Raw genomic sequence first — 23,945 nt, 5'->3', positions numbered from 1 at the left:
GCTGATCATGTTTTTTAATAGTATCCTGAACCATTTCTTTAACCTCCTTAATTTCTTTGCGTAAAAAAGCATTTTCTTCCCTTATAAAGTCCTTGAAATCCTGATAATTTATTGTGGCACCTGGTGAAGCTTTTTGTTCCGTTGCCATAATTAATAATTCTTACAGCCGCCTCTAGCTGTCACCATTCAATTAACATTCGTTTTCCTTTAGGTATTCAGCTGTAAATTAATACTTGCAAATGTTTCTTTCTAAGTTGCTCGAAATTAAAACTTTGACATTTAAGTAGTTCAGGTTATGTAAATTGGCTTAAAGATTGTTAATAGTTAGGGTTGTTTCAACCATTCCGCCTTTACTGCCCCGGCTATCAGCAAGTAATTAGCTTTCGTTTTCTGTAGATTTTCAGCTATAAATCAACGCCATTTTGAATCCTTTGTTCTAAGCCCACGCCTCTCAAACTCAGCAGTAGCGTTCTTTTTAAAGGGATTTCCCCCCCCCAATTAAGACTTAAAATACTTGCAAAAGTCTTGCTTCCTTCTTGGGATGTTGAGATGTTAAAGCTGTTCCCGGCGACTGGTTCTGCTAATTAGCAGAGGTTATCAAAAAGGCAGGAGAAAACAACAACTGCGAAGGGGGGCAAACCTCGTCGGACTCCGGAGGCTATAAATCCTCCTGGAGGGTACACGAGGACTCAACCCAGCAGCTGAATCTCTCCCTCATAAATTCCAAGAATTTAAGAGTGTCCGAGGTGTTAAAGATCGTAAAAAAACACCTCTAACTGCCTCTTGATCTGACAGGCTCAAAAAAAGCCTGCCATCGGCACAAGGAACAACCCGGAAGTCCCCAATCATGCGGTTGTTAAACAAATCCAGTTTCCCCAACTGAGAGTTTGTTGGAGGCCAGCTGGGAAAATCACCAATGGCGATCAGGTGATTCCCTGGGATTCTGCAGCCATCGTCAATGCACGCCAGTTGCCGAGGGCCTGAATTCTGATCGCAGGACATACAGATTCTTCTAGGGGTTTTAAGTGCAAGGATTAGTCATAAGCCACTTTTTTCAGTGCTGTTGTAACTCTGAACTGTCACTAAACAAACAGTTGTAAGTTCAGGGTTACCTGTACTTCGGTTAAAAAGATGGCAGCTTTACACCTTTTTAGCTTCCCTCCTTAAGGACGTCTGTTGACGTTTTAGCCTCTCCCACCCAGCCCAAGCTCAGCGGGGCTCTTCCTGAAACACATCTTCACTGTGTCATATTGAGGGAACTTAAGACTCAGGATAATGGCAGTCACAACCAAAGGAAAGAACTCCTAGGTACTCTTGACCTCCCAGAGAAAGGGTGGGACGTAAATCCAACAAATAGCAATAACAATAGCCCTTAGACTTATATGTCGCTCCACAGTGCTTTTACAGCCCTCTCCAAGCGTTTACAGAGTCAGCCTTTTGCCCCCAACAATCTGGCTCCTCATTTGACCCACCTCGGAAGGACAGAAGGCTGAGTCAACCTTGAGCCTGGTGGGATTCGAACTGCCAAACTCCAGGCAGGCAGCAGGAGTAGCCTGCAGTACTGCATTCTAACCACTGTGCCCTAAATAAAGTATCTCATATAAATAAAGTATCTCATATAAATAAAGTATCTCATAATCCAGTAATATCTAAAATGGCTGAAACTTCTGCTTATTTTGTTTACAGAGATTCTCAATCATTCGGGTTGCGGTTGTCCCAACTTTTGTGCTTTTTCCAAAAGGCAACTGCCCTTTTTTTTTTCTTTTAATGTTTCGCTTCTCATCCAAGAAGCTTCTTCAGTTCAACTGAAAAAACGTCTTGCATGAGAAGCGAAACATTTTCAAAGGAAACAGCCAAGCAAGTCCAGTTGCCGTTTGGAAAAAGCACCTTTTGGGTTGTGTGCTTATTTTGTGTGATTTGGTTCTGCAGAGGGAGCAGAAGCATCCTAGCAGTGATTTCCGAGATCCATGGCTCCAGAGAAACGTTTCTCAACTCTTGGCAGCTTGGAGATACGTATGTGGACTTCAACTCCCAGAATTCCCCAGTCAGTCACGGATTCTGGGAGCTGAAGTCCACACACCTTGAAGCTGCCAAGGTTGAAGACTACTACTCTGAGGAAATTAAATCAAAATGTCCCAACAGCCTACAGACAGACACCCCTTGGAGCAATGTAAGATCAGCTCCATTGGTACATTCTTTAAGAGGAGGAAATAAGACTATTAACAGATTAACAGAGTTGGAAGGGACCTTGTACGTCATCTAGTCCAACCCCCTCCCCAAGCAGGCGACCTTACACCAATTCTGACAAATGGTTGTCTTCTTGAAAGCCTCCAGTGATGAAGCCCCCATACCTTCCGAAGGCAACTTCTGTTCCATTGGTTGATTACTGTCAGGAAATGTCTCCTTATTGAATCTCTCCTTGATCAGTTTCCATCCCTTATTCCTTGTCTGGCCTTCGGGTGCTTTGAAAAATAGCTCAACCCCCTCCTCTCTGTGGCAGCCCCTCAAATATTGGAAGGCTTCTATCATGTCTCCCCTGGTCCTTCTCTTCACTAGACTAGCCATGCCCAGTTCCTGCAACCGTTCATCATAGGTTTTAGCCTCCAGTTCCCTCATCATCTTGGTTGCTCTTCTCTGCACTCTTTCTAGAGTCTCAACCTCTTTTTTGTAGTGTGGAGATGAAAACTGGATGCAGTACTCAAGGTGTGGCCTTACTAAGGCTTTATAGAGTGGTATTAGTTTCTCCCTTGATCTTGATTGAGACTGAAAAAATCCAGATGACAGCAAAGAGTCTGGTTACCTCTGAAGGAAGCTCTGCAGCATTAGGAGCCCAGCCAGCTCCGAACTCTGCAGCTAAAACACCAATCAGGATCCACTGAGTCCCAGATTCTTGTCTCCAACTCTTATGAACTGAGGAAGAGTAGCTGAATTCACCTGGAATGGGGCGGGGGGGACAAGTCTCAAGGCTGGAGGGGGCAGATATCTAAAGACGGTATGAAGACCCATCTTCAGGTTGGATCTGTGGCTTCCTAACACCTTGTGCATCACTCAGGACTAGAAACAATTGGTGGGGAAAAGCTTAACAGGTTCTTAAGATAGCTGAACTTTCTGGCAGCAACAAACCTGGAATCTTCTGGAAGGAAAGGAGAAATGTACGCAAACTGCTTTTATCCCCCACCCAACGTATTTATACATTAATTCAACAGGACTATTGTAATTTGGAAGTATGCAGATAGACAGCTGCTAAATATGGGTACTGCAATCTACGTTGTGATTTTCAAAGCTACAAACAAAAAATTAGCACAACAGTGAAGGGGAAGGATGAAAAAAGAAAAATAAGAAAACTGAGATGTGTTTTTTTTTTTTAATCTAAGTCTAACTATACACATAATGAGAAATCGATCTACAAAAGTATCTGGGCGAACTACGTGAAGAGAGTGAAGAGGGGATGAGGCTGGTTTCGTGATTCCTGAGTTGGAAGACAGAAGGGGGGAGGGGGAGCTACACACTGTATTTGTACCTTTGATCTATGGGGTGCTGGGACACGAAAGTGCCCCTTCAGTGCCAACTACTGACCATAGGGCATCCACGGCCACAGAAGGAGGAGCTCTGTGGAAGCAATGTCACAGAAGAGAATTTAGCCCCGGGAATCCTTGGTGTCCTGCCCTGGCTGAGAAGAAGGTCGTGCCACCAGTAGCATTCAGCCAGTGCTCAAGAGGACTTCATTCCAGGAAGGATTTTTCAGGGGAACAGGAGAAACCGAAGATGCCAGGCACCACATATAAAAGATCATCTCCATCAGCAATTGGCCAGGCACCAGCTCCAGGGCAAACTTTCTGCTCAACAAACTTCCCCAATATTTGAATGGAGTGGGCCCACCACAGAGAAAACGACCTCCACTCTTGGTCACTAGCTGGCCCTTTCTTGCCTTTCAAAATGCAAATCTTGACCTGGATCCTCAAGTCTATTGAGCATCTATAGAGCAAGCCATGATGGTCCTCATATAAGCTAGAAGCCTTGATTCATTTAGCACAGGGGTGTCCAAACCTGGGACCTTTTAAGACTTGTGGACTTCAACTCCCAGAATTCCCCAGCCATGCGTCTTAAAGTTCCCAAGTTTGGACACCCCTGATTTAGTACAACGGTTGGGAAAACCCCATCCTGCCAAAGCAGAAATGAATGCATCAGGCCAGGGCTTCATGCAGCAACTCCAGAATACAGACGAAATTACATTTGCCCTCATTTTTGGGGGGGCCAATTTTAGTGTTCTTCCTTTGGCAGGAGGAGCCCACAAAATATCCCAGTCTTGATTCACACCCACAGATGTATAAAATACTGCAGGGGCAGAGAAGCAAAGAGGAAAAACTCTGAAAGGGCAGCTCTTAAGAACTCGCTCTGTCTTTCACATATGGCACAAAAATCTTTACAAAATTTACATGAAACTAATGTTATTTCCAAACAGGTATATTGAAGGTGATAAGCTGGATGGGGGAGACCACTTGGGCGAGGAAGGTTTCCACCATCCTGACCCTTCCTTGCCCTCACTCCTCTCTCGCAAAATAAAAACCCCATTGAACAATTCCAGCCAAGCACTCTTCCCATTCCACTTCGTCAAGATTCGTCTTCCAGCAGCATCCAGCCCAAGGCCCACTCTTCAACCCAGCACAGGGGCTCACGCTGATCCCTCTTAAACTCCATCCAGGCCTCTGTCCCCTTTCAGAAAGAGAGAAGGTGGCTACCAAGACACCTCATCAAGGAAACAGCTCGCCCATTCCCTAGGCTGGCATTGCAAGTGGGTGGCCCAGTACATCGTCTGAAAATGCAGCTTACCAGGCTGTTAACTGGCACTGCTCAGTGGATCCCCAAATCTGGTCCCACGCATGATGCGAAGAATAAGGGCTCAACTTCAAAGCAGGACTCCAGGTGGGATCCTCCTATCACATGTCTCTTGGGGAGGCTTTTGTAAAAACCTCCGTGTTTGAACTGAGGCAGGCTGTCACTAAGGAAATAGTTCCCCCACGTCCCTCAAAGGTTTCATAATAGTTTTGGCTCCAAAGGACCTCGACTGACTCAAGTTTCTAAACTTTTAAAAAACGGCTTTAATGCTACCATTTTAATCCGTAGCATTATCCTTGCTGAACGGTTCCTTTTTATTACTGCTTGGCTTTTACAGCACTTTGTTGCAAATATCCGTACAGTGCGGCTTTCATTTTATCCATCCTTTTAAAAATAAAAAGTAATGGATAAAAATAAAACGCCAAGAACAAAAATGTTCAAAGCCTCCATCCATGCATGGAGTTGGAGGATGGCTGGGGAACAAAGAAAACTCAAAAGGAAACCCTTGAAACTCCCTGGAGTTACCGGCTGATCTTGCAGGATTCAGAAAGAAAGGGGAGCGGAGGATCCCCCCCCCCCCAAAAAAAAAACCAGGCAGAAAATTATGATAGGCATTGTGAAAGGAAAGCAGGCAGAGGGAACAAGAACAATGACAGAATTTGGTTTTCCAGGAAATCATCTTGCACAGGCCAAGAACCTCTTGGGGTGGACAACCCTTGGCTGTGGGGGACACACACAACTCCTAGAAGCCCTTTTGGGGGTCTTGAGCAACCTAGAGCTGGCAGGCCATTTGGGGGGCTTTTAGGCATAACCCTTAAAACTACCCAAGAAGATAAAGAAATCCCCAAATTGTTGGCTCTGGTCCTCCAGCAACGCCATAGCATTGCCAGCAGAAGTGTTGGCCTTTGCAAAAATGCTGACCGCTAGCAATGTGCGGTTTGGTCTTTCATGCCAGGATCCCTAAAGTTTTGTGCCAGGCAGCCAAGTTTGCAATGAGCAGAGAGGAGGGGAAAAATGGAAAGAGGGAATTACAGTAGCTGAATGTCTGAATGGCAGAGGTCCCCAAACTTGGCAACTTTAGGTCTTGTGGACTTCAACTCCCAGAATTCTCCAGTCAGCTGGCTGGAGAATTCTGGGAGTTGAAGTCCACAAGTCTTAAAATTTGCCAAGTTTGGGGACCTCTGGTCTATGGAGACTTTCGCTCATCCAGGCCATGGTTGTCCCAAAGGTGCCTTTTTTTTCAAGAAGCAACTGGACTTTCTGGTTTTTCTTTGAAGACGTTTCGCTTCTCATCCAAGAAGCTTCTTCAGCTCTGACTGGATGGTGGGGAATGGAAGGATTTATAATCTGTTCCCCACCATCCAGTCAGAGCTGAAGAAGCTTCTTGGATGAGAAGCAAAACATCTTCAAAGAAAAACCAGAAAGTCCAGTTGCCTCCTGAAAAAGCACCTTTGGGATATGGTAGCTGACCTTTGACCTATCTAAAGGGCATCAACTGGACATAAGCCTTAGGTGCCTTGAAGTCAGAAAATCCCAGCTGAGCTGCAAAAATCTGGATGGCCAAAAGCACGATTGACAGGAGGCCTTTCAAAGCACCCTCAATGGTTGGTGCCCCCAAACTTTCGGGTGGCAACAAACCCTAGTTATGACTTTTAGGACAATCTGTGGTTGTCACCACAATAATTACAGGCTGCAGCACTTATATTCCTGATTTATTATCCCTGTCAAACTGTGCCCCAAAAGAAGCAGAGAAGCAGCCAGGACAGAGCAAGGAATGCTGGTTAATCCGTAGCCCAACTTTTGATCATGCCCAGCCCTACTCGACTCCTAATTATGTTTTGCAATGAATTGTACCAAGTGCTGAAATTATAATCCAGGGTGTCATGGGAGGACAGGGTTGAATCAAACGGTGGCAGCCATCTCTATGCTTTGGACGGACAGATGGATGGACGGACGGACACATTGCCCTAGACTGAATGCCTATGGAGATTCTCAGTCCTCCAGGTCATGGTTGCCCCAAAGGGGCTTTTTTCAAGAGGCAACTGGAATTTCTGGGTTTTCTTTGAAGGCGTTTCGCTTCTCATCCAAGGAGCTTCTTCAGCTCTGACTGGAGGGTGGGGAATGGAAGGATTGATTCTCCTTGCAGACAGCTGGTCCTTTGCCTCCTTTTTTAGAGAGTCGTTGAGGCCACTCGGAGGCTTATCTGTGTCCTCAGGGTCACCACCCTCCAGTCAGAGCTGAAGAAGCTTCTTGGATGAGAAGCAAAACGTCTTCAAAGGAAAACCAGAAAGTCCAGTTGCCTCTTGAAAAAAAAGCACCTTTGGGACAACCTGGATAGAAGGGTGACTTTATATTAGCTTCTGCGAGTACAAAGACCTAAGTCAGGGGTGTCCAAACTTGGCAAATTTAAGACTTGTGGACTTCAACTCCCAGAATTCCCCAGCCAGATGGCTGGGGAATTCTGGGAGTTGAAGTCCACAAGTCTTAAAGTTGCCAAGTTTGGACACCCCTGACCTAAGTCCATTTCTAATAGGTGATGTTTTGGGCCTCCTCAACACAGAAACCCGAGAACTGCCGCTTGACAGGATGCTGAACCCTTGCAGGCGCTCCCAATCTCTGACTAACACCTGGAGGAAACGGGGCGAGTCTTGAAACACGGAAGGACGGCAGAGTTCACTCCCGCTCTGACCCGAAGCGCTTACCTTCCCAAACTGCTCGAAGTATTGCTTGACATCCTCCACGGTGGTGTTCACCGACAGGCCGCCTACAAATATTTTCTTAGTCCGTGTTACCATCTAGAAAACAGAAGGAGAAAGAGGCTGCAGTGCAAGATTCAGAGTCGTTGATTTAAAAAAAAAAAAAGATTTTGCAAGAGAAGCTCCCACGGCAGACGGAGCTGGGAAGAAAGCTGACCCACATCCGGATGGCCAGTGCAGGCAGCTGTTCTGCAGAGGTCTCAGGCAGGAGACGTCCAGGAGTGGAGGACCTGTGCTGCAAGCTAAGCGCCCCCACACTGGGCAGCTTGCCTTCAATCACAAAGCAAGAGAACCAAGTGGCTACAGCTTCTTCTGCCCCAAGGAGATGGGCAACATTTTGTGAACAATGCCAATTGGCACTCTCTCAGATGCTCAGATCTCCTGCCAGCAAGGTCGCTTCTGACGTTGGGATTTTGAGGGACTCCCTCCCTCCCTCCCTCCTGGGGCATCTCTTCATTCATGTGCCAGAAGGCTTCTTAGGAAGAGCCCAGCAGGGTCAAGCCGTGGTCTTTGGGGACTATTGTAAGCCCAAGTGGCACAGTGGTTAGAGCGCAGTACTGCAGGCTACCTCTGTTGCCTGCCGGCTGCCTGCCATTTGGCAATTCAAATCCCACCAGGCTCAAGGTTGACTCAGCCTTCCCTCCTTCCGAAGTGGGTAAAATGAGGAGGCAGATTGTTGGGGGCAAGAAGCTGACTCTGTAAACTGCTGGGAGAGGGTGGAAAGTACTGTGAAGTGGTATATGTCTTAAATGTTATTGCTATTGTCCTTCCTTCCTTCACTCTGCCCACCACCAGTAGTTCGATTCTCATCAGCTCAAGTTTGACTCAGCCTTCCATCCTTCCAAGGTTGGTAAATGAGGACCCAGATTGCTGGGGGCAACAGGCTGACTCTGTAAACCGCTTAGAGAGGGCTGTAAGGTAAAGGTAAAGTTTCCCCTCACCCCTATGTGCTAGTCGTTCCCGACTCTAGGGGGCGGTGCTCATCTCTGTTTCAAAGCCAAGGAGCCAGCGCTGTCCAAAGACGTCTCTGTGCTCATGTGGCCAGCATGACTCAATGCCGAAGACGCATGGAGCGCTGTTACCTTCCCACCAAAGGTGGTCCCTATTTTTCTATTTGCATTGTTATGTGTTTTCGAACTGCTAGGTTGGCAGAAGCTGGGACAAGGAACGGGAGCTCACTCCGTTACGCGGCGCTAGGTATTCGAACCGCCTTACTGCCAACCTTTCTGATCGACAAGGGCAGTGTCTTAGCCACTGAGCCACCTAATAGAGAGGGCTGTAAAGCAGTATATAAGTCTAACATGCTATTACTATTACGGGCGTGTTGTGTTAGGATAGATGAGGTCTTCCCATGTAATAAACGGTACAAAGTTGTGGGATTTGTGTGCTTTTCAGCATCGCCAGCAAACAGAAAGTTTGGGGCCAAACATCCCCTGCCAACTCATTTCGCCCATGGCTGTTTTCATGGCCGTGGCTCTCTCTTTATGCTTCTGCTGTGTGTAATGTGGTGTGAATCAATTTGGCACTGTGTTACATTCTGTATTGCTCTAACTGTTGGATTGTCTATATTTTCACAGAACTTATTTCAGAATACTTGGCTTCCACTTCAATGGAAAGCAAAGTAAACATGGGAAGAGATGGGAGAGAGAGAATAGAATAGAATAGAATAAAATAGAATAATAGAGTTGAAAGGGACCTTGGAGGTCTTCTAGTCCAACCCTCTGCCTAGGCAGGAAACCTTACACCACTTCAGAGAATGAGAGAGATGACACAACATGGCAAAGTTGTGTTGTTTCAGAAGAGACCCTGGGAGGGCACAGAATTTCCAGCTCCAGAGCCCCTTAATTTTGAAGGGTCTTGCAACCACTTTGCCCTCGGCCTGACGCCTTCGCTTTGCAAGAAGAATCAGCTTCTAATGACTCAACCGAGTGCAGAGTTAATCCACTGCAATTCTCGGTCTTGGAAGCCTTCCGTCCCCCGTCCCCCCCCCCCCGCCCCACCAAGCAAAATACCTTCTGTCACCAAACTGCTTAATGGAATTAACCCAGTTCCAGCCCTGAGCCGCAGAGCTGTTCCTTGGGCTACCTGATCTGCTCGGCCACCTGCCCACAGCACCCTTGGCACAAGGAGCCCAGCAGCCTTTCTGGCATCTCGGGGGGGTGGGGGGTGGGAGTATAAGAAGAGCCCAGCAGAGAACCCTTCATGGAAAGGAGAGCACCCACATTCAATGCTTCCCAGGTGAACTTCTGCAGTTTTCCTTTCTCAATGTTAGATGGGGATGTCCCGGGACATGGGCTCCACCTGACAGTGGAATGTGGCCTTTGTGGCTAGAAACATTTTGGTCTCTGGGGGGGTCTTTTTGGTGCCACCAGGTTGCCTGGTCTCACCCAGCTTTTTCGCTTTTTCCAATAATTATTCTTAATCTTTATTATTGAAAAAGTTTTATTCAAACATATTTTCCCCCTTTAAGCCCCCCACCATACAGTGTAAATCCCATACAGATACTATACCCCCTCCCCTCCCCCCAGCCCCCCCTAAAAAAGGAAATTCAAATATTATACCAATTATTTTACCCTCTCCTCTCCCCCTGTCTAAAAGTAGATTACTCATACACATATTGTACCCCCTCTCTTCCCAACAATCACAATATAAATTTCTCTTAGAATAATAATAGCCCATCAATCCCTTCTTCTAAACTAATTTAACATGTATAAATCATAATATAAATTTCTCTTAAAATAATATTTCATTAATCCCATCTTCTAGTATATTTATACATATATATTACCCCACCCTCCACCCTAACCCACCCCCACCTCCCACTCAACCCCCCCCCCTGACTTCCACTATACACCACTCTAATGATTCCAAGCATCCCAATTATTCTTAATCTTGTGGCACACCTTGAGAAGCCCACAAGCATGCATTTAGTTTATGAGCCACAGTGGCGAAGTTGCTAGAGTGCAGTACTGCAGGCTATTTCTGCTGATTGCTGGCTGACTGCAATTTGGCAGTTCGAATCTCACCAGGCTCAAGGTTGACTCAGCCTTCCGTCCTCCCGAGGTGGGCAAAATAAGGACTCGGATTATTGGGGGCAATGGGCTGACTCTGTAACCGCTCAGAGAGGGCTGTAAAGCACTGTGAAGCGGTATATAAGTCTAAGGCAGGCATGTCCAAAGTGCGGCCCGGGGGCCAAATGTGGCCCTTTTTCAAATTTCAAGCGGCCCGCAGCCTCTTCTCCCCACTGGAGTTATTTGTTTAGTCTTTCATAAAATACTGTATTTTTCGAAGTATAAAGATGCATCTTTTTCCCCTCAAAAAAGAGGCTAAAAATCTGGGTGCATCTTATACACTGAATACAGCATTTTTTGCCTCCCAAAACTCTGCCCACTTCACCAAAATGGCTGCGCATAGCCTTTAGGAGGTTTTCAGAGTGCTCCTGGGGGCTGTGGAGGGCATAAATGAGCAAAAAACGGGCCATTTTTTGCTCAACTTTGCCCCCCCCAGCCCCCAGGAGCACTCTAGAAGCCTCTTAAAGGCTATTCATGCCCTTTAAAAAATAGGCCCATTTTCGTGGGAGAGTGCAAAAACTTTTTTTTTAATTTGCCTCTTCAAAATCTTGGTGCGTCTTATACTCCGAAAAATACGGTAGTTAATTCGCATTTAATGCTAAGGGTTCAAAGAATGTCAGGCTGAATGATGGGCCCCACACATTTTCACCTCACCAAATCTGGCCCTCCTCGCAAAAAGTTTGGACACCCCTGGTCTAAGGGCTACTGCTATTTTCCTCCCTCCCTCCCTTCTTTCCATGGTGTGCAGTGGTTAGAGTGCAGTACTTCTGCTGACTGCCAGCTGCCTGCCATTTTGCAGTTCAAATCCCACCAGGCTCAAGGTTGACTCAGCCTTCCCTCCTTCCGAAGTGGGTAAAATGAGGAGTCAGATTTTGGGGAGCAAGAGGCTGCTCCCCAAAACTGCTTAGAGAGGGGCTGTAAATCGGTATATAAGTCAAAGGGCTATTGCTATCTAACAGAGCTGGCAGTCCAATTACAGGTAATCCTCAACATACGACCACAACTGAGCCCAAAATTTCTGTTGCTAAGTGAGAAACGGCTTAAGTGAGTTTTGCCCCATTTTATGACTTTTCCTGCCACTTTTGTTGAGTGAATTGCTGCCGTTGTTAAACTAGTAACACCGTTGTTAAGCGAATGTGGCTTCCCCATCGGCTGTGCTTGTCAGACGGTCGTAAAAGGGGATCACGTGACCCAGGGAGGAAGCAAACATCATAAATACGAACCGGTTGTCAATGCAAATCACATGACCCTGGGGAGGTTGCCATAGTCATTAAGTGTGAAAAACGGTCATAAGTCACTTTTTTTCAGTTCCGTTGTAACTTCCGTTGTATACTGAGGTATTGTGGTTTGCTACTGTTTAGCTATACTTTGTGTGTTAGACTGACTATTTTGATAACTGAATTACTGAACCGTGTATGACTTGGACTGTTAACCAGACTCTGAATACTTCTACATAGTAAACTACTATATTTTTATACTATTCAGTGTCTCTGTATGCTGGTTTGTGCGTGTTATTCCATATCACTCTCATTACGCTTCTCTGCATACTCGCTCTTATTTATTTATTTATTTATTTCTTGGATTTCTAAACCGCCCCCTCTCCCGAAAAGGGACTCGGGGCGGTGAGTCTTCTAACGGGGAGCTTAATTACTTAACAGGCTGATTCTGTAAACCGCTTAGAGAAAGCACTATGGAGTGGTATATAAGTCTAAGGGCTATTGCTATTGACTCAGCCTTCCATCCTTCCGAGATGGGTAAAATGAGGCCACAGATTGTTGGGGGCAACAGACTGTCTCTGTAAACCGCTTAGAGGGGGCTGTAAAGCATTCTAAAGTGGTATATAAGTCTAAGGGCTATTGCTATTCTATAATTGTCAGCCAGTGTTGCTGAAGCTCAGAATAGGCTGGTGTAGCTCCTTCACATTCCCGTGGTTCAATCCAAACAGATTTACACTAGTGGAGTGTCCTCACCATCTCTGTCCTGGAGAGAGCTGGTAGCCCTACTGATTGGCTCAGATTTCAACTCTGCCGGCCGTTCAAGGACCCCATGTCCACAGGATGGCTTTCCATGGAACACGAAGAGTTCATGCTTAATAAACAAGGTTTATTAAGTTTTGGTTTTACTTATATTAGAGTTAATTAGATCCCTTCTGTTAGATACTTGTTCTAACTACAGTCAAGGTCTTCTGTTCCGGCGGGAACAGAGGTTTAATCCTATTGGTCGAAGGGTCGGAGAGCTCCCTATAAAAGGGCTGCTGTCAGACTCAACCTTCGCTGGATTGTTCTCACTTGTTGTACTTAATAAAGAGTTGTTGTAACCGTTGAGCCTGTGGGTGCCTATCCATTACCCAATCTAACACTGGCGACGAAGGTGGGATTTGAAGGTAACTAGGCGAACCGAAAAGAGCGTAGCAATCCAGCAAGTACATCCAGCCCAGAGCTCAGCGCGGCTTCGAGCAGCCATTTTTGAGGGGCAAACTCAAAATGCCCTCAGAACACAAAATGGCCATGCACACCCCACCGATTCCATATAACCCAATCACCGAGCACTGGGACTCGTACATGCAAACGACCTCATGGGCCTTTCTGAAGGCCACAAGAAGAACATGTTCTTCAGGTACTGTGGCCGGGAAGTGTTCAAGACGGCGAAAGACCTCTCTGAGATGAGACCGCTACAATCAGTCACCTGGTCCATGCTTCAGCAGACGCTAAGGGCTCACTATGCGCCCAAGCCGTCCAAGCACATTCGCCGGCATGAATTTAACATCAGGAACCAGAAAGAGGGCAAGTTGCTTAATGAGTACGTTGCGGCGCTCCGCAAGGCCGCAGTGTATTGCGAATTCCGAGACCTGGACGAGCTGATTCTGTACTGCATAACTTGTGGTGTACGGGACATTAACCTACAGAGGAGGTTACTCACTAAATCTAACCTCACTCTACAGATCGCCTTGGACGAAGCCAGGGTGTCCGAATCAGCCGTCAAATCTACTGAGACTCTGCAGCATCCAAGCATTCCACAAGATACACGGAAGAATATGCACGTACATCGCGAGGCTGCAGAGCCCAAGAGCTCAGAAGGCGAAGGAGATGACAGCTGCCGCATGCACTGTAGCTGTGCCCAGCCGGCGCGCAAATTCAAATCACGTTTCCCGCCTTGCGCTAGCTGTGGAGACCATGACGGATCGGCTTGCCATTTCCGCGGCGCAACCTGTCACCACTGCGAGCGAAAGGGGCAAATCACCAAGGTGTGCTGGAGCGAATTCCCTGCCTAGAAACACACCAAACCGCCAACAGAGGCCCAACAAACGGGCTTAGCAGCAGCCACCACGGCGCTCAGAGGGCGACAATAGAGTCACCTACCACACGTAATAATAATAATAATAATAATAATAATAATAATAATAATAATAATAATAGCCCCAATAAGGCTAAAGCCCAGGAGAGTAACTTTTGCTCTCCGTCCCAAAATTGACAGGGAAATTGCCAAGCTCGTAGGCCAGGGAATCCTAGAGCCGGTTGATCACGCATGCTGGGAGACCCCTATAGTGACACCTGTCAAATCTGACGGGTCTGTCCACATCTGCGCGGACTATAAGTGCACAATAAATAAAGCGCTACAAGAGGGTGCCTACCATGTACCCATTGTACAGCACCTCCTTCATTCATTGGGCCCCAGAAAGTTTTTCGCTAAATTGGACATGGCGCAGGCATACCAACAATTGCCTGTAGATGGCGCTACGCTGGAGGCCCAAACCATTGTGACGCACAGGGGTGCATTCAAATGTCACCACCTGCAATTTGGTGTTAGTATCACCCCTGGACTGTTACAAGGCGTCATGGAATGGCTTTTGCAGGGGATTCCAGGAGTCATCCCCTATTTCAACGACATCTTGGTATCAGCTGCAAACGAGGCACAACTTTTAAAACATGTACGAACAGTTTTGGCTCGAATTAGAGACAAAGGCCTCCGTCTCAAAAAAAGAGAAATGCCAAATTAACATGCCAAGGGTTGAATTCCTAAGGTACCTAATCAACGGCTCTAGGATTCACCCGACCACACAAAAAATCATAGCAATTCAGGCAGCCCCCAGACCTCACAATCAAACCGAGCTGCAGGCGTTTCTCGGGCTCCTTAATTTCTACAGCGTCTTTCTTAAACAGAATGCCACCGTTGCTGAGCCCTTACACCGTCTCCTGGCTAAGAACACGAAGTGGTCTTGGGGCAAAGCCGAGGCTGCTGCATTTGCCGCGGTAAAACGACTCCTGTCGGCAGATTCCTTCCTGGTACAGTACAGCCAGACCCTGCCGTTGCTGCTTACCTGCGACGCTTCCCCATTCGGTGCCGGCGCCATCCTCAGCCACCGCATGCCCAACGGAACCAAAGCCCCTATTGCATTTTACTCCAGGACCTAATCTGCCGCAGAGCGGAACTACAGCCAGCTGGACCGTGAGGCTTTGGCTGCAGTGGCTTGAGTAAAGAGGTTCCATGAGTATCTATATGGCCGGGACTTCAAACTGGTTACGGACCACAAGCCGTTGTTGGGCTTACTGGCTGGGGACCAACCTACCCCAGTGTCATTATCACCCCGCATGACCAGGTGGACCATCTTCCTAGTTGCCTACTCCTACTGTCTCATCCACCGACCAGGCTCCACTTTGGGGCACGCTGACGCTCCAAGCCACTGCCCGCTGCCTGAACCTCTCGCTGACCCTACCCCCGAGACGCCAGTCCTCCTCATTAACTGCCTTGAGACTGGGCCTGTCTCATCCAGTGACGTTGCCCGTCACTCTGCAAAGGACTCCACCATCAAGCAAATTTTGAACTGGGTGTGGAGGGGGTGGCCCAAGGGGCCCAAAGGGGCTGATTTCAAAATGTATTTTGCCAAATGCGATGAGTTATCGGTTGTAAATGGCTGTTTACTGTGGGCGGACCGGGTTGTTGTTCCACCCAAACTGCGCATGGCAGTATTAGAGGCTTTACATGTAGGGCATCCTGGAATTGTCAGGATGAAGTCTTTGGCTAGGAGTTAGGTGTGGTGGCCTAACATGAACAGAGAGATCGAAGAAAGGCTGGCTACCTGCACACCGTGCCAGGAGTCCAGACCAGCTCCCCCAGAGGTGCCCGCTAAGGAGTGGGAGCGACCTCAAGCACCATGGTCTAGGGTGCACATTGACTTTAATAATAATAATAATAAATATTTATTTCTTAGCTGCACCCTCTCCCGAAGGACTCGGGGCGGCGTACAATGAAACATATGAAATAAATATGTGGACAAAACAAACATATAACAGAGACATATACCGAGACATACACAAGGAGGAGGTCGGCTGATAAATAAAACAATTAAAATACAGTATTTAAAAACCCCTAGATAATTAAATATAATTAAAATACCCAGTAAAAACCCGTCAGGAGCGATATGGTTAGATCAAAGTTGAGCCAGGCCAGCTGCTTGGAATAGGTGGGTCTTAAGCTTAATACGAAAGGAGCGGAGGTCAGAGGTATTCCTAATATCCGGAGGGAGGTCATTCCACAGGGCTGGGCCCGCCACAGAGAAGGCTCTACTCCTAGGCGCCGCCCCCCGACACTGTCTAGTGGATGGCACCTGGAGGAGGCCCTCTCTGTGCGAGCGGATTGGTCGCAGGGATGTATGGGGCAGAATACGATCCCGCAAGTAACTAGGTCCTGAGCCATGGAGCGCTTTAAAGATTATTATCAAAACCTTGAAACGCACCCGATAGACCACAGGAAGCCAGTGCAGCTCGCGCAGGAACGGTGTCACATGGGAGTACCTAGTACTCCCCATAATTACCCGCGCGGCTGCGTTCTGGACCAACTGTAGCCTCCGGGTGCATTTCAAGGGAAGCCCCATGTAGAGAGCGTTACAGTAGTCCAAGCGAGACGTCACCAGCGCATGAGTGACTGTGCGTAAGGCGTCCCGGTCCAGTAGGGGGCGCAATTGACGCACCAGGCGAACCTGGTGGAACGCCCCCCTTGCCACGGCTGTCACATGGTCATCCATGGACAGCCGGGCATCCAGGAGGACGCCCAAATTGCGCGCCCGCTCCACGGGGGCAAGTTGAATGCCCCCAATGGCCAATGATGGAATTAACTGGCTGAACCGGGGAGCTGGTACCCACAGCCACTCTGTCTTGGAGGGGTTGAGCTTGAGTCGGTTGTCATCCATCCAGATCCGTACGGCTTCCACACACCGGGACATCACTTCGATGGCCTCGTTGGGGTGGTTCGGGGTGGAAAAGTACAGCTGAGTATCATCAGCGTACAGATGGTATCCCACCCCGAAACCACGGATGATCTCACCCAGCGGCTTCATATATGTGTTGAAGAGGAGTGGCGAGAGGACCGACCCCTGTGGCACCCCACAAGTAAGGGGGCGTAGGGTCGACCTCTCTTCTCCTGCCAACACACGCTGCGTCCGGTCAGAAAGGTAGGAGCCGAACCACCGCAAAACGGTGCCCCGGACCCCCAACCCCTCCAGCCGGCGCAGCAGGATACCATGGTCGATGGTATCAAAAGCCGCCGAGAGGTCTAATAGGACCAGGATAGAGGAACAACCTCTGTCTCTGGCCCTCCAGAGATCATCCACCAACGCGACCAAGGCCGTCTCCGTGCTGTGACCGGAGCGGAAGCTGGACTGGCGCGGGTCTAGATAATCATTTTCCTCCAGATGTCGTGGAAACTGGTAGGCCACCACACTCTCTACAACCTTCGCCAAAAAGGGAAGGTTGGAGACAGGACGATAATTGGCCAGCTCCAAAGGGTCCAGGGAAGGCTTCTTGAGCAAGGGTCTCACCACCGCCTCTTTCAAGGCGGCCGGGAGAGGCCCCTCGCTCAGCGAAGCATTCACAAGGCCCAGGAGCCAGTCTCGTGTAACCTCCCAGGATGCCAGTACAAGCCAGGAGGGGCACGGGTCCAATAAACATGTGGTGGGTCGCAGTCATCCACGCAATCTGTCCAAATCCTCGATGGCAACCAAGTCAAACTCCTCCCAGATCGATACCTCAAGACTCGCCATGGACGTCTCCATTGGATCACTGACAGGAACCCAATCTCTCCAGATTTGAGCGATTTTATCCTGCAGATATTTACCAAATTCCTCTGCCCTGCCCTGTAGGGGGGCCTCCCGCGGCCTCTGAAACAAGAGGGAGCGGGACACCCGAAACAGGGCGGCAGGGCGGTTCTCCGCGGATGCAATGAGAGTGGCACAATATTGACGTTTGGCCACTCTCAATGCCACAAGGTACGTCCTTAAATGGGCTCGTGCCTGTGTTCGATCAAATTCGGAGCGAGAGGATCTCCAGCGACTCTCTAGACGTCTCTTGCGGCACTTCATCACCCTTAGCTCCTCGGTAAACCAAGGGGCTAGGGTGGATCGTTGCCGCCGGAGAGGCCGCAAAGGCGCCACCCGGTTCAAGGCCCCGATAGTTGCATTATTCCACGCAACTACCAGGTCCTCTACCCGGGGGCGGGTCAAGGTTACAGGAGGTGGCCCAAGCTCCGTCTGGAACCTATCAGGTTCCATCAGGCGCCTGGGGCGGAACCATCTGGAACTTTCCGGTTCCGCCTCCCCGCAGCGGGAGGTAGCACCAGGGAAGTCAAGACGAAGGAGTGAGTGATCTGACCATGACAGGGGAGTGATGGTTAAGTCCCCTCCTCCCAGATCACTCAGCCACTGGCCAGAGACAAAAACAAGGTCCAGAGTGTGTCCTCCCTCGTGTGTCGGGCCCTGAATCATTTGAGTCAGGTCCATGGCTGTCATGGAAGCCATGAACTCCCGAACCCCCTCTGATGCTTCTCCCATCGATGGCAGGTTAAAATCCCCCATCACTAGAAGTTTGGGGGTCTCAACCGCCACCGATGCGATCAGCTCGAGGAGTTCGGGCAGGGCCGCTGATGTATAGCGAGGAGCCAGGTATACTATCAGCAGGCCCAACTGTCTCCCAGGCCCCCATTTCACAACAAGGGATTCACATCCGGACGTCTGTGGCACAGTAGACTCCCTCGGCTCTAAGTCCTCCCAAATAATTGCTGCCACCCCACCGCCCCTTCCCTGGGCCCGGGGCTGGTGAAATGCTCGGTAGCCTGGTGGGCACATTTCGACGAGGGGAAGACCTCCCTCGTGGCCCAACCAGGTCTCCGTTATTCCCGCGAGGTCCGGCTCCCCCTCTAAAATTAGATCGTGAATGAGGGGGGCCTTGTTAACAACGGACCTCGCATTGCATAACAACAGCCTCAGGCCTTGGGTCTGTAACTCTTGACCACCTAGAACGCGGGGGTTGGTACAAGCGACCGGGTGTAACCAGCAACCACGGTCTCCCAACCGACTGTAAGTTCTTAAGCTGTCCTCGTATCTGCCCCTCCCTGCGACCGTTGGAATTAAAGAGCCCTGTATAGGAATGGTGTCCTCCCCCTCCTCCTCCCTTCCGCCCCTTCTGCTCGCGACCACACCTGGAGGCCCGGCTCTCACATCGCTCCTGATCTGACCCACCCACCCCTCCCTGGAACCCCCTAAAAACAATGTAAAACATTTGACTAAAAATCCCCTCAGCTTCCGTTTCTTCCACCTCTCGGGGTTCACAAACCCGTCATCAAGGCAGGCCCTTGTAAGAGCCAAGGGCCATACCTGCGAGAGAGGGGCCTCCCGCAGGCGGAGCAGGTCTAACCTTGAATAAATTGATAGAATATTAAAGCCCAATTGGGTAAGGGTGCAGGTAGTAAAAGTCAATAGCCGGAGGGCTAAGGTCTTAATGGGATACTAAAGCTGGAGGCTTTAGTATCCAGATAGTACTTGGAAAGAGGGCGGGGGGGAAATGTTCAAATATTCCCAAAGTGGAGCAAGGCAGAGATGTCATAAAAATGGGAAACAGTCTAAGGTGGTTGAGGATAGATATAATTACAGATGTGGGATCCTTAGTGGGTGGGGGGGGGCATTCTGAGCCCAGCTGTTTTTAATCTAGGCAATCAGTCAGGCCCATCCATAGCCCTGAAATGGGCCTCCAGTGGCCTCTGAAGTTCTAGGCCATCCCCAGCCGTTATTTTAGTTCCTCTCCTCACTTCTGGTTCCCCAACACATTCATCTTGGTCCCCATCCGGCGCCTCAGTGATCATTGCAATTTGGGTAAAGCTCCCAAAAATTGTAGGAACATTCTCCAGGTTCTCCAGGTTCCCGGGAGCATGGGAGCAGCCAGGCTACAGCCAAATGTCCTAGAGGAGTCCCTGGCTGCAGCTCTTTCCACACCTCCAACGCTGCAGCCATCTCCCTTTGCCGTTCCTGACTGTCTCCCTGATCTGCTCACCTCTCCGGAGCCTCCAGTGCCTCGTTGTCTTCTCTGGAGTCGTAGGGAGAACCTTGTTCTCTTTGGTGCCATTCTCTTGCTTTTTTCCCATTTTTTTGCATTTTTTTCGCAACGCAGTTCAAATTTCGCGCCTTCGCGCCGCTGCGCGCGCCGCCGCCATTGCCTCCCGGCTTCCTCCTCAGCCGCTCACAGCCGCTCCGCTCCTTCCACTCTCCGTTCTTCTCCGACCAACCCTGGTGGGCTAAAACGAGCCCAAAACAAGCCAGGGTGGTCGGGCTACCCAATTCTCGGCCCTCCGATGACATGAGGGCCGGCAGCAACCTCCTACCCAGTCGGGACGCTCCATGGTAAGCTTAGGAGCTTAGGAAGGCGACCGCCATTGCCGGAAGCTCCTCCTCCCTTTGTTGGCCAGTTCACGGCCAGACATTTCTCGTAGTTGTGGACGCCTATTCGAAATGGTTAGAGGTAGTCCTGATGACCTCCACTACGGCAGAAGCGGTCATCAAGGTGCTACGGAGATTTTTCTCCACGCACAGCCTGCCTGACATCTTGGTCTCTGACAACAGGCCCCAATTCACGGCCATGCAATTTGAGACCTTCCTAGCAGCTCAGGGAATCAGGCATGCCCTGGTTGCGCCATTCCATCCAGCCTCCAATAGTCAGGTGGAGAGAATGGTGAGATCTGCAAAAGAGGCCCTCGCTAGGATGGGCCTGGGAGATTGGCAAACACGGGTTGACTGCTATTTGCTAATTCAGCACATCACACCAAGTACCACCTGTGGGAGAAGCCCCCCTGAGCTTCTCATAGGTCGCCAGCTAAGGTCCCACTTAGACGGGTTACACCCCAATTATTCTGCCTCATCGCCCCCAGACTCCACAAGCAAGATTCGGACTTTTAGCATAGGGGATTCGGTATATGCCCACAACTATGCCGGGGGAATTCTGTGGATTCCTGCCACTGTGATAGGCACCACCAGCCCTCGCTCTTACCTCCTAGAGCTCGAGGACGGTAGGAATTGGAGAAGGCATATTGACCAACTCCATGGCCGCCTCTCCAACTCCACTCTTAGACAACCAGAGGTAACTCCTGCATGAGTTAGCCAAAGCCCTACCCAAAAGGAGCAAACACTCACTCCTTCCACGACCAGCTGAACCCCGAGGGTTCTGGGAAACTTCTCTGGTTTTGTTGCAGGCCCGCAGCAAGCTCCAAGCGAACTGGCTCTAGAAGCTCCAGCCGCGGTGTGTGAAAGGTTCCAGGAGCTTCCACCAAGCGGAGCTGCGGAGCAAACAGGTCCATCCGAACTGTCCAAGGAAACCCCTCTTACTGAACTGCGCCGGTCAGGCAGAGCTACCCAAAAGCCCGCCTACCTGCGTGACTACGTAACTAGTAGGATTGTTCCATCCAAGAGGGGAGGGGTGTTAGATACCTGCTCTAACTACAGTGGTTTCCACCAAGGTCCTCTCTTCCGGTGGGAACAGAGGTTTAATCCTATTGGTCAAAGGGTTGGAGAGCTCCCTATAAAAGGGCTGCTGTCAGACTCAACCTTCGCTGGATTGTTCTCACTTGTTGTACTTAATAAAGAGCTGTTGTTACCGTTAAGCCTGTGTGCGCCTATCCATTACCCAATCTAACACCTCCTTTATTAAGTTACTCAAGGTGGAGTTGTACACAAAACGCACAAATCCACTAGCTGTGGCTTGCAAAGCTTTGCTGATGGTTTTCTGAGTCATAAGCTTCTGTTGGGGACTCAAAAACTGACAGAGGAACGAAGATCAAAATAAGGATAAAAAGTAAAGGTAAAAGTTTCCCTCACACATCTGTGCCAGTCGTTCCCAACTCTAGGGGGTGGTGCTCATCTCCATTTCAGAGCCGAAGAGCCAGCACTGTCCAAAGGTACCTCCGTGGTCAGGTGGCCGGCATGACTAAGCACGGAACGCTGTTACCTTCCCACCAAAGGTGGTCCCTATTTTTCTACTTGCATTTTTTACGTGCTTTCAAACTGCTAGGTTGGCAGAAGCTGGGACAAGTCACGGAAGCTCACTCCGTTACGTGACACTAGGGATTCGAACCGCTGAACCGCCGACCTTTCTGATCGACAAGCTCAGCATCTTAGCCACTGAGGCACCACGTCCCTAAACAAAATAAAGATATAAACTACCAGACCACGATTGAGCATGATGGCCAAACGTAACAGTTCAGGTGGAGAGCTGATATTGTCTGTAGATTCTCTGTAATTTTGTCATTTTCTGCTGCCTAGAAATTCTTGTATCTTACGTTTTGCATTTTGGTGCTCTGTTTTACATTTCATTTTTTAGCTTGCTTTTCACCACTGTTTTGTTTTACTTTTGTTCTGAAGACCAACATACTAGTTTTTCTTTAGAATAAAAATATAACCATTACATGAATAAAGAGTACCTACCTTAGGCTGTGCTCTGCGAGGGAAGGCGACCTTCGGGTCAATCTGAAAGAGAAGCATGATAATTTTTTTCCCAATCAGGTTGATGTATCTACAGTTTTTACTGGGGACCAAATATTCTCCAGTATCGTATACAGAAAAATAACACGGCAGCATAGAAGAACGTGCATGACAGGGAATATGACAACTTGCTGGGTGTAACAATTAAAAACTGGGGTGCAATCCAGAGTTCCCATTAAGTCCCCTTCACCAAAGTAGAACTTGGTAGGATTTCCTGTTAACTATTCAAAAGAATTCTGGAAATTACAGGGGGGGTGGGGAGAGGACAGAAAAGAAAAGAATGAATGACATTTAACTAACCAATAAAGAAGTCTTCATTTAGGAATAAAAAGATCAAACACACAGGTGAGGCAAGGATTTTGAACCCTAATCGATCATCATTTTGGCATGGCAGCCACAAAGACAAGGGGAAGAAATAGAATTGTGGAATTTCAAATCATGGAAAGTAATAATTGAATTACAACCAAAAATCTGGTCAATGGTCCAACCTGTGTTTCTTGTCCTGCCTTCAGGTGCTTTGGAGAATAATTTGACCCCCTCTTCTTTGTGGCAGCCATTCAAATATACTGGAAAACTGCTAACATGTCACTCCTAATTCTTCTTTTCTGTAGACCAGCCAGACCCAAATCCTGCAGCCGTTCTTCCTATGTTTTAGTCTCCAGGCCTTTAATCATCTTAGTTGCTCTTCTCTGAACTTTTTCCCAAAGGCTAAACATCTTTTTTGTAGTACGGGGACCAAAAGGTACCGGAAGGGCACCCTTCCAAATTGTGAAAAGGCTTCGCAGAGCAAAATCTCAAGGCCCCTCCTGGAGCACAGGTTACGGAATAAGGGGTTTAAGTTAGCAAGAGGCAGGTGGCAGCAGGAAAACGTTCTCCTTCCAGAAGAAGCCACCTGATGACGAAATCAGCCTCAGAGGGGATCTCAACCCCTGGAGGTGAACAGCTGTTTGTCTAGGACACTGATGGCAAACCTTTTCTGCACCGAGTGCTCAAACTGGAACACGTGTGTATCTGCGTGTGCTGGCGGGGCGGAAACCCGAAGACCAGCTGGCCAACACGCACATGCCTGTATAATGGCCGGTTTTTGGCTGGTTTGGGGGCCATTTTCAGGCTGGGTTTTGGGGGCCGTTTTCAGGGTTGTTTTTCCAGCCAAAAAACAGCCCGGAAAAGGGCCGGAAACAGCCTGAAAAACAGCCTGGATTTGGGGCATTTTTCGGGCCGTTTTCAGGCCGTTTTCCAGCACCCGCGAAGGCCAGCTGGCTGGTGCGCATGCGCATGCAGGAAACCAAATGAGCAGCTCATGATGGTGCGCGTGCCCAGAGCGGGTTTTGTGTGCCACCTCTGGCACAAGTGCCACATGTTCACCATCACAGGTCTAGGATGTCTCAATTTGCATTCCTGGTCTGGGAGGCCAGAAGGGATTAAAATCTGGCTCCCCGTTGAGGCCATGTTGTCTTCCAAACAGCTCACCTGAGAAGGGAGCATGGG

General features: G+C 48.9%; 1 protein-coding gene across 5 annotated transcripts in view; it reads right to left on the bottom strand.

Moving 5' to 3' along the window:
* The window catches only part of MSI1 (musashi RNA binding protein 1), a 77,696-nt gene that overhangs the window by 36,510 nt on the left and 17,241 nt on the right, over positions 1-23,945 (bottom strand). For all 5 annotated transcript variants that reach the window (XM_081966383.1, XM_081966384.1, XM_081966381.1 and 2 more), the window contains exons 5-6: positions 22,401-22,442; positions 7,539-7,631 (exon numbers count right to left, since the gene is read on the bottom strand). In XM_081966383.1, the coding sequence (XP_081822509.1) occupies positions 7,539-7,631; positions 22,401-22,442 (135 nt within the window). The remainder of the gene's footprint in view (positions 1-7,538; positions 7,632-22,400; positions 22,443-23,945) is intronic.

The sequence above is a fragment of the Natrix helvetica genome, assembly GCF_964273705.1.
Source record: "Natrix helvetica genome assembly, chromosome: 14".
Classification (NCBI taxonomy): domain Eukaryota; kingdom Metazoa; phylum Chordata; class Lepidosauria; order Squamata; family Natricidae; genus Natrix; species Natrix helvetica.
This window is presented reverse-complemented; position numbering and strand designations above follow the sequence as displayed.